Here is a 10536-nt window from a genome sequence, read left to right on the forward strand (position 1 = left end):
GGGGGGAGAGAGAGGGAGGGAAGAAAAAGAGGGGAGGGGAAGAGGGGGAGGGGAAAGGTGGGGAAAGAGGGAGGGAGAGGAGGAAGAGGGGAGGGAAGGGGGAGAGGAGGGGGAGGGAAGAAGAAGGGGGAAGGAGGGGAGGGAGAAGAAGGGGAAGAGGAGGGGAAGAAGACAGGAGGGGAGAGGGGGAAGAGGGGAGAAAAGGGGAAAGGGAAGAAGGGGAGAGAGGAGGGGAAGGGGAGGGAGGAAGAAGGGGGAGGGGAAGGGGGAAGAGGGGGTGGGGAAGGGAAGGGGAAGAAGAGGGGAGTGAGGAAGAAGGGGGAAATAAAGGGGAAGGAGAGGAGGGAAGGAAAAGGGGGAAGGGAACAGGAAGAAGAGGGGAGGGGAAAGAGGGGAGAGAAAGGGAAGTAGGGGGGAGAGAGGAGGGGAAGGGGAGGGAGGAAGAGAAGGAGGAGAGGGAGGGAAGAAGAAGAGGGGAAGGGGAAGAGGGGGGGGGGGGGGGGGGGGGGGGGGGGGGGGGGGGGGGGGGGGGGGGGGGGGGGGGGGGGGGGGGGGGGGGAGGGGGGGGGGGAAGGAGAGGAGGGGAGGGAAGAAGAAGAAGGGGGAAGGGAATGGGAAGAAGAGGGGAGGGGAGAGGAGGGAAAGGGAAGAGAGAGAAGAAGGGGAGGAGAGGGGAATTGGCAGAGGAGAAGGGAAAGGAGAAGGGGAGGGAGGAAGATGAAGAAAAGGGGGAGAGGAAAGGGAGGAAGGGGAGAGGGAGGAGGGAGGGGAGGGGAGGGGAGGGGAGAGAGGATAAGAAAGTAGAGGGAGGAAGTTCCACGCCAAAGACCAGCGAGGGAGCAGCAGGAGAGTGAAATCACTGTGTGTGTGTGTGTGTGTGTGCACGCTCACACCAATCCTGGGCTTGAACTCAGGGCCTGGGCGCTTTGTCCCTGACCTTTTTCACTCCTGGCTGGTGCTCTACCACTGGAGCCTCACTTCCATTCCTGCTTTCTCTGGTGGTTCCTCGGAGAGCAGAGTCTCCCTGGAAACCAACCCCCTTACATCTCAGCCTCCACAGTAACAGCTGGGATTACAGGCGTGAGGCACAGTGCCCGGCTGGCAGCCTGCAGGTCCTGGGCCTTCAGCCCCTGTTCCACTGGTCCATCTCGTCCTCTGTGACACACGCACGCACGCACGCACGCGAGCCTCTGAGACGATGCCACCGACACAACCCAAACACCCTGCGATTGCTATGGCAACACTTGAGATTTTAATACATTTCGCTAAGGATGATAGAGGGGGCGCGTGTTGGGGGGCTTCGTGGGGTGTGGGGAGCTCTACCGCCCAGACCCACTGTGCATCTCCAGTGTCCAAGCCTGGAGCCAGCTGCCATAGGTTTGGGGGGGGACAGATCCCCTTTCTCCCATTCCACCAGGTCCACTTGGGCCTACAGGGTCAGCTGGGAAAAGATGGGGTTCCCCGGGCTCCAGGGCCTCCCCCAAGCCCTGCTTCTTCCCTCGCTCCCAGTCAGGGAGCAGCGTCTCGCGATACTTGGCCCCAGAGGAAGTCCAAGGCCTCTGTCATCTGGAGACCCCAGGGAGGCCCTTCGGGGGGCGAGGCCCAGCGGCCGAGGCCGGCGTGGAGAGGGCCGTGGAGAGGCTGCGGGAGAAGGCAGAGGTGTCTCATCGATGAACGTGGTGATCTCTTCCCGGAAGAAGCCAGCACCCCGTGGGGGTCCCCCACCGGACCCCAGAACCCCGCTCTCTAGAAACTGCCGGAGGCTAGCCAGCCCTCCGCCCTCAGCGTCCTCTTCATCCTCCTCGTCCTCCAGCCTGGCCCTCAGGTAATCGGGGGGACCCCCAAGGGCCCGGATGTCATCCGAGGACGACCATTTGTGCAGGAAGGATCCGGGCATGCGCGGGCTGGCGGTGTTGATCTCATCGTGGGAAAGCCGGCGGGACAGGGGGACCTGAGGAGAGGAACAGGCCACAGACATTTGGGGTGCTGCCAAGACAACGGTAGAGGAGGAAGGACCCCATCTGGGGGCCTTTTAAGATGGTGCCATGCTTTTTCATGTGTGTGCTGGTGCTGGGACTCGAACTCAGGACCTGGGCGCTGTCCCTGAGCTTTTGTGCTCCAAGGCTGGCGCTCTACCACTTGAGCCACGGCTCTGCTTGTGACTTTTTTTTTTGGTGGCTCGGTGGACATAAGAGTCTCATAGACTTTCCTTCCTTAGGCTGGTTCTGAACCCAGATCCTCAGCTCCCTGAGTAGCTAGGATTGGAGGTACAAACCACCAGTGCCATGTTTTGGTTTGCGGGTACTGGGGCTTTTACTCGGGGCCAGGGTGTTGTCGCTTAGTTTTTTGCTGGTTCATTGGAGATGAGAGTCTCATGCACTTTCCTGCCTATGCTGGGCTTTAGAACCTCGATCCTCAGATCTCAGCCTCCTGAGCAGCTGGGATTACAGGCGGGAGCCACCCTACTCCTCCAACATCTCCAAAATATTTACTTCGCCCGCCTCTTGGCGAGCTCAGCAGGCTAAGGCTTGGGGTCTCAGGGATGGGAGGAGGGGGAGAGGTTAAGATGGAGGAGGAGGAGCAAGGTCTGGGTTGGGTCTCCTCAGCCCCTACCTGTAAGTAGTGTACTCTCTCAAGCGGAGGGAAGAGCATATGTCGTCCGGGCAACAGCTTCACCTGAGCGGGGTCCCCGTTGCCCGGTCCCGTGGCTCCATTGGCATCGAAGCGGACTTTGCACACGCGGCTCTCCGAGTACTCATCACAGCCCTCGTCTGTGAGAGAAAAGGGGGTACAGGGGTCACAGGCGGAGCACACCATCCCTTCTTTGCCCTGTTCACAAACCCCTCCATGTCCATCATTCTGCCCAAGGGTGGTGCCGATGTGTTAACTTTGATACTACTTATAGAAGTAATGATCTGCAGGGCGCCAGTGGCTCCCGCCTGTCATCCTATCTACTCAGGAGGCTGAGATCTGAGGATTGTGATTCGAAGCCAGCCTCGGCAGGCAAGTTCGTGAGTATTTCTTTCTTTCTTTTTTGGTCAGTTGTGGGGCTTGAACTCTGGGCCTGGGCACTGTCCCTGAGCTCTTCAGTTCAAGGCGAGCTCTCTACCACTTGAGCCACAGCGCCACGTCCAGTTTTCTGGTGGTTCATGGGAGATCAGAGTCTCACGGACTTTCCTGCCTGGGCTGGCTTTGAACCACGATCCTCCGATCTCAGCCTCCTGAGGAGCTGGGATGGCAGACGTGATGATATGTATCATTAAGTGAGGGTGGAGCGGGGACAGCTTCTCTGGTTCTCTGGGTGATATGGGCTCAGAGGCCGCTTCAAGGGGCCCACAATACAAAAGCGAGGACCACAGTGTTCTCATGAGGCCGAGGCCACGCCGGTTCCGTCCACCAGAGGGCGCTGTGGGGCAGGGAGGAGGGCCCGGAACGCAAAGGCGCCGCTGACCCTCATCGCCGTCCTCCTCCGACATGATGGCCACGCACTGCTCCCACACCGTGCGGACGTCGGCCCGGTAGCGCTCGCAGGACCAGATGAAGGAGGGCAGCAGCAGCGTCTGTGCCATAGAACACCACAGCACGGCCAGGACCATCCAGGGCGGGGCCGAGTCCGACTTCAGGGAGAAGAAGCTCACCACCTGGGGCAGGGGGAGAGGACGTGGGACAGCGGCAGGTCACACACTGTTCAACCAGGCCTCGTGGCTCCCGCCTTGAATCCCAGCTACGCAGGAGGCTGAGATCTGAGGATCGAGGTTCAAAGCCAGCCCAGGCAGGAAAGTCTGTGAGACCCTTTATCTCTCCAACTAACTAGCACAGAGCCAGGAGTGGAGCTGTGGCCAGAGTGGTAGAGCACCAGCCCTGAGTGGAAGAGCTTAGAGGGAGAGCATTCAGGTTCTGAGTTCAAGCCCCAGTACCAACACACACACACACACACACACACACAGTTTTATTCTTTTGCCAGTCCTGGGGCTTGAACTCAGGGCCTGGGTGCTGTCCCTGAGCTTCTTTGGCTCAAGCCTAAGGCTCTACCACTTGAGCCACAGCACCACTTCTGGCTTTTTCTGTGTATGTGGGACTGAGGAATCGAACCCAGGGCTTCATGCATGCGAGGCAAGCACTCTACCCCTGAGCCACCTGCCCAGCCCCACACACAATTATGTTAAATGGGCAGATGAATTGAAGGATAGGATGATGAAGTTGAATAGTGGGAACTAGAAGTAGACAGAACAAAGGTGAAACAGGGAGGCTGGGCAGGTGGCTCAGGGGTAGAGCGCTCGCCTCGCATGCATGAAGCCCTGGGTTCGATTCCTCAGTACCACAGACACAGAAGAAGCCAGAAGTGGTGCTGTAGCTCAAGTGGTAGAGCACCAGCCTTGAGCCACAGAAGTTCAGGGACAGCGCCAGGGCCCTGAGTTCAAGCCCCAGGACTGGCCTTCCTCCCCTCCAAAATCAACTGGAGCTGGGCGCTGGTGGCTCCCGCCTGTCATCCTAGCTACTCAGGAGGCTGAGATCTGAGGATCACGGTTCAAAGCCAGCCCGGGCAGTTAAGTCCGTGAGACTCTGATCTCCAAGGAACCACCAGAAAACCAGAAGTGGCGCTGTGGCTCAAGTGGTAGAGCGCCCGCCTTGAGCTGAAGAGCTGAGGGACAGCGCCCAGGCCCTGAGTTCAAGCCCCATGACCGACCAAAAATAAAAAAAATGGGGGGAGAGATGGAGGAGGGGAGGATGGAACCCCGCACTGGAGGCGGAATCACGGGACCACGCTGCGTGGCTGATGGCGCCTGGAGGTCAGAGGGATAGCGGGGAGACCCCCCTCTCCCCGAAATCTCACCAAGATCGGCACCCCGGTGAGGGAGTCGTAGAGAAAGACGATGGCGCTGACCAAGTTGGTGACCTGCAGCGACGTCTTGGCCGACTCGGACCCGTCCAGCGAGGACCGCCGCTTCCCACGCGTGTCCTCCACCACGATGGCGGGCACCTCAAAAGCCGCGCGGGTCCCCAAACTCCCCAGGCCTCCGGGCTTGGATCCTCCGTTCGCCCGGCCTCCGCGGGCCAGCCGGGCTGTCCGCGGCCGGGCCCAGAGCGTCTGGTAGAAGGTGATGGCCACGCACACCAAGCCCATGACGATACCCCCCAAAAGCAGGAGACTGAAGCACACCCCGAAACCCAGGCCGATCTTGGAGACGATGAACTGGCAGCCGCGGGCGTAGTAGCGTTCGCCATTGTTGTGCCAGCCGATGGAGGGCAGCGTGGACAGGATGAAGCTCACCATCCAGATGCCCATGACGGCGTGCAGCGCCTGCTTCTTGGCGTTGCTCAGGCGGTAGTTCACCGGCCAGCGCACCATCCACATGCGGTGGTACGACAGCGACGCCACCGTGAAGCACGTGGCCAGCGCCAGCGTGTAGTAGGTGGACACGAACACCTTGCAGATGCTCTCGTTCCAGTCGTAATCGGACGACGCCTGGCGCCGCAGCTGCACCACAGCGAAGGTGGTGAGCGGCACGGCCGCCATGAGGATGTGGGTCCCCGCCAGGAAGCACAGGAGCAGCTCGAGCGGTTTGTGCTTCTGCTGCTTGGCCGAGATGCTGAGGATGATCCAGGCATTGGCCAGCAAGGCCAGGAGGCCGCAGGCCAGCCAGGACAGGGCGTTGGAGCGCAGGGAGGCCTCTTCTGCCCCTGTCCCGCCCCGAGCCATCCTAGCCGCACCCCCACCCCCCCCTGCTGCCGCGCTTGGGGTGGGGGTGGGGGCTAGGTCTCACCCCGGAGCCCCACTCACGCTCCCCGCCATGATGGCCCCCCACCCCGCACGCGCGATCGGGGTCCGGGATTCAAGGAGGTTGCTTCACAGCTCACCCCGCTGCTTCACAGGACATGGCTTGGCCCCCTTCCCCCGGGTGGGGCAGGAAGGGCGAGGCTGGGAAATCAGTCAGAGGCCGGCCTCAGCCTCCACCTTGGGCCTGGCTTGAGTGTCTCTGTGGAGTCGCTGGGGAGAGGCGAGCTGGCTGCTTCCTCCAGGATGAGACCCTGGTGGAAAGTTCTAGAACCCAGGCCGGGGCTCTGCAGGTCTTTTGAGCCCTCGGCTTTGGCAAACCAGGCAGGGAATCTTCTCGAATCTGACACCCTGCCCACCGAACAAAGAAAGGCAGCTTTGCTAGGTTGGACCCCTCTTGCTTCAGCTGCAGAAAGAGGCAGAGAGCAAAGGTCAGGCCTGGATTCTTTTGTTTGTTTTTAGCCAGTCCCGGGGCTTGAACTCAGGGCCTGGGCACTGTCCCTGAGCTGCTTTGGCTCAAGGCTGGCGCTCTACCCCTTAAGCCACAGCACCACTTCTGGCTTTTTCTGTGTTTGTGGAATCGAGGAATCGAACCCGGGGCTTCATGCACGCGAGGCGAGCGCTCCACCACTGAGCCACCGTCCTGAGTCTAGACTATGCTTTAAGCACACCCTGGCGGCTCCCGCCTGTCACCCCAGCTACTCAGGAGGCTGAGATCTGAGGATCGCGGTTCAAAGCTAGCCCGGGCAGCAAAGTCTGTGAGACTCTGATCTCCAATATATAATCACAAAGCTGGAAGGGGAGCCGCGGCTCAAGTGGGAAAGTACAACTAGCCTTGAGCAAAAAATAAGCTAAGGGATACAAGCCAGGCTCTAGGTTCAAGCCCCAGGACTGGCAAAAACAACCCAAAAAAGTCTCATGGATGTTCCTGCCTGGGCTGGCCTTGAACCGTGATCCTCAGATCTCAGCCTCCTGAGTAGCTGGGATGACAGGCGGGAGCCACCAGCGCCCGGCTATGAACTTTTGTGCAGATCCTAGGGATTGAATTGACAGTCCAGGCTCTGTCCCTTAGCTTATTTGTTCAAGGTTGGCTGGTGCTTTACCATTTAGGTCATACCTTCACTTCTAGCTTTTTGATGGTTCATTGAAGACAAGAGTCTCACAGACTTTCCTGCCCAGGCTGGCTTGAATGACCCCCCTCGAACCCCTAACAGTGAGCTAATTCCAAAGTTTCCAGAAAGAATAAAAAAGGAGGTTAAAGCAGTCTAGACCTGGGAATGTGGTTTAGTGGTACAGTGCTTGCCTAGCATGCATGAGGCCCTGGGTTCGATTCCCCGGACCACATAAACAAAACAAAGACAATAACAACAAAAAAGAATCTAGGCCTAGCCAGTGCTGGAGGTTCCCCGCCTGGCATCCCAGCTACTCAGGAGGCTGAGATCTGAGGATCACAGTTCAAAGCCAGCCTGGGCAGGAAAGTCATGAGGTTTTCATCTCCAATGATCCAGCAGAAAAGCAACAATGGGCGCTGTGGCTCAAAGTGGGAAAGCACCCGCCTTGAGCAAAAACAACAACAACTTGGGGTTAGCACCCAGGCCTTGAGTTCAAGCCTCAGGACTGACCAAAAAAAGCCTGAAGGGGAGGTGTGACTGGAGCGGTAAAGCACCAACCTTGAGAGGAAAAAAAAAAGCCAGAAGTGAGTGCCAGGCCCTGAGTTCAAGTCCCAACACCAACACACACACACACACACAGCTACCAATGGGGACACACACCTCGATTCATTCTTGTGGGTGCCCTGTAAACAGCCTCTCCTGCCTGTGGATCCCCTGGGCAGAGCTGGTACCGAGCCCTCTCCCTCCCTCCCTCCTGGGCAGCCTCCGGGACTGAGCGCAGGGAGATGGGGACTGCAGGGGGGAGGGGGCGGGCTGAAGGCGGAGGGGAACCACTGACATCAGACACAGCCAGAAATGGAACGAGGGGGGACCAGCGCGCAGGAGGCATGTTGCAGCCGGGGGAGGGGGGAAGAGAGAAAAAAGAGAGGGGGGTAACGCTGATAGTAGCTGAAAATAGACAGAGACACAGGGGAGGCTCCGGAGTGGAGGCCGGGCGGGAGAGGCTGGGGGACCGAGAGATGATAAACAAAAATCACCCCCCAAAAGCAAACCCACAAAACCCCAGTGTCCGATAGGGCGCCTCCCCCTCCCGTGCGGGAACCCCTGATTCTCCTGGCCTGCAGCCTCAGTTTCCTTTCAACGCAGACCAGGCTTGCGGAGGGGGAGCGGGGGGGGGGCCCCCCTGCGGGGGGCTGCGGGGTGAAGAGGACACAGGCATTATGGCTTTGGAGCAAATGTGGGGCGGGAGAAATAATTGGGGCACCCCAATGGCTGTGAGCTGTTCTCTCAGCCCCTTTGGCTTCCCACCCAACCCCCTCTCCCCCCAAAAAAAGGTCCTGTCCACCCCCACCCCACGCCCATCATGGTCCTCCTGGGGCTCCTCCACCCCGGTTACCATAGCAACGGCCAGCCGGAGGGAGATGGAGAAACTGGTCCAGAAAGCCCCCCCCAAGCTGCCCTCCCTTGAAGCCTGGGACCCACCTGATCGCCAAGCCCAGCTCAGGGGGGGTACCCCCAAATAGAGATGGGAAAGGAGAGAGAGACAGACAGAGAGAGAGAGAGGAGGAGGAGGAGAAGGACGAAGGGGAGAAGGAGCTGAAGGACAGACCGTAGCAGGAAGGGAGGGAGGGATCTGGGGGTGCTCGCTGCCTGGATGGCTGGGGTCCCCCCTCTTCCCCGCCACACACCCTGTCCTTGGCGGAGAGGTGAAGGGCTAAGGTCACAGGCGCCTCCCTCCCTCCCTCGGCTTCATAGCAGGTGTCTGGGACCTGGGGCGGCCCGCGGGGGAGGAGGCGGAGTGGGGGGGCTGTGGGGGGGCCGTGATGGGTGGGGGGGCCGGGCAGGGGTCCCTCTTACCTCGGGCTGCGCCCAGCAGTGCTGGGCAGACGCGCTCCGTCCCAACCCGATTCCTGCCGGCTCCGCTCGCCTGCCCTCCTCCCTCCTTCCCTCCCTCCCTCCTCCTCCCTCCTCCCTCCCTCCCCCTCCACGTCCTCCCGGCCTCTGCGTCCAGACCTCCCTCCTTCCCCCCCCTCCCCCGCCCCTCCAGCACCCCCAGCATCAAGGGCAATGGGGGGGCCTGCGATCCTGGATTAGGGAACCCCAGGACAGGTTTTGGGGGGTGGGGGTGACGGAGGGAAGGGGGGCTTGGGGGAGGGGGAGAGGCTCGGCCCCCACCCCATCCCCGGCTTTTTTTTTGGCAATAGGAACATGAGAGAGGCAACTGGTGGTGGGAGCTATTTGCGGGGTGAAGTGAGTCCCCCACCCCGTGTTCAGCACCCCGTGTCCCCCCCCAGGGGGTGGGCGATGCCTGGGCCCGGCTCCTACGGTTTGTGGGTCCCGCTGGGGGTGCTTTGTAGAGTTGGGGGGGACAGAGACCTCAAAGGATGTGGGCACACACATCAGTGCAACGTGCACACCCGGCCTCTTCCGCAGACACACATAGCCCTGCACACACAGTGTTCGTGTGTGTGTGTGTGTGTGTGTGTGTGAGCCAGTCCCAGGGCTTGAACTCAGGACCCAGGCGCTGTCCCTGAGCCGGCTTTCCACATTGGATCTCTTCCACTTGAACCATTTGAGCTCACTTTCTTTTTTTTTGGTTTTAGTGTTAGTTTTTGCTGGTTAATTAGGAGCTAAAGAGTCTCTTGGGCCGGGCGCCAGCGGCTCCCGCCTGTCATCCCGGCTACTCAGGAGGCTGAGATCTGAGGATCACAGTTCAAAGCCAGCCTGGCAGGAAAGTCCGTGAGACTCTGATCTCCCATGAACCACCAGAAAACCAGAAGTGGCGCTGTGGCTCAAGTGGTAGAGCGCCAGCCTTGAGCTGAAGCACTCAGGGATAGCGCCCAGACCCCAAGTTCAAGCCCCACAACCAACAAACAACAACAACATGTCCAGGCTGGCCTTGAACTGTGATCCTCATATTTCAGGCTCAAGTGGTAAGACAACTGGCCCAATTTAGGATCTCTCTCTCTCTCTCTCTCTCTCTCTCTCTCCCCCCCCCTTCTCTACTTCTTTTGTTCCACACTTGGACTCAAACTCAGTACCAACACTTTTGTTCATTTTCTGGTGCTCTACCCACTGAGTCATGACGCCAACCTCCCTTCTTGATAGTAAGTTTATTCCATTTCTTCTTTTTTTATTTTGTGAGCTTGGGGAAAGCAAAAGTGGGGAGTGGACACAAATACCAAGTATGCAGTGAAGGAGCCCAATACTGCCCAGCAAAGCTCAACCTTCCAGAAGGTTCTGCACAAGGTGCATGGCTTCTGGGTGGACATTCTCTCCTGGTAGGGAGGACACCTCTTGTAATCGCACACTGACTGACAGCAGCCCCGGAGGAAAAAGAGGAGGACCTCCAGAACATTCTCAGAGGTTCCAGAACATTCTCAGAGGTTCCAGAACATTCTCAGACAGGCCCTATCTGTGGAAGGGGGATTCCTGGGGGCTCAAAGGTGTGTACTGGGGTTCTGTAGAGGGCTGGGAACCTCCGCCAGTCCTGACCCGAGCTGGAGGAATTTTCTAGGTTGAGTCCCCTTTCTGTCCTGGTTCTTTTGATGCTAGACTTTTATTTTTTTCTTTTTCTCCTTCCTGCCTTCTTCCCCTGCTTGTGTGTGTGTGTGTGTGTGTGTGTGTGTGTGTGTGTGTGTGTGTGTG

At 59.2% G+C, this 10536-nt stretch overlaps 2 protein-coding genes across 2 annotated transcripts in view; both read right to left on the reverse strand.

The window, feature by feature from the left end:
• Window positions 1–1429: 1429 nt before the first annotated feature.
• On the reverse strand, window positions 1430–5701 carry Gpr162 (G protein-coupled receptor 162). Its single transcript, XM_013023633.1, has 4 exons — window positions 4835–5701; window positions 3452–3641; window positions 2614–2771; window positions 1430–1951 (listed from the first exon to the last, which is right to left on the reverse strand). Exons 1-4 carry the CDS (start codon window positions 5699–5701, stop codon window positions 1430–1432), a joined length of 1737 nt encoding a protein of 578 aa, XP_012879087.1.
• Window positions 5702–5928: 227 nt separating this feature from the next.
• The window catches only part of Cd4 (CD4 molecule), an 18782-nt gene continuing 14174 nt past the window's right edge, over window positions 5929–10536 (reverse strand). The window contains exon 9 of the mRNA XM_013023584.1: window positions 5929–6182. Within this exon, the coding sequence (XP_012879038.1) occupies window positions 5929–6182 (254 nt within the window). The remainder of the gene's footprint in view (window positions 6183–10536) is intronic.

This window comes from Dipodomys ordii, unplaced genomic scaffold (assembly GCF_000151885.1).
Source record: "Dipodomys ordii isolate 6190 unplaced genomic scaffold, Dord_2.0 Scaffold69, whole genome shotgun sequence".
NCBI lineage: Eukaryota > Metazoa > Chordata > Mammalia > Rodentia > Heteromyidae > Dipodomys > Dipodomys ordii.

Coding starts and splice junctions, on each gene's coding strand:
- Gpr162 (XM_013023633.1), bottom strand. CDS start 5,701: ATGGCTCGGGGCGGGACAGGGGCAGAAGAGGCCTCCCTGCGCTCCAAC. Junction 2,772..3,451: donor GGAGGAGGACGGCGATGAGG/GTCAGCGGCGCC, acceptor TTTCTCTCACAG/ACGAGGGCTGTGATGAGTAC. Junction 1,952..2,613: donor AGAGAGTACACTACTTACAG/GTAGGGGCTGAG, acceptor TCCTCTCCTCAG/GTCCCCCTGTCCCGCCGGCT.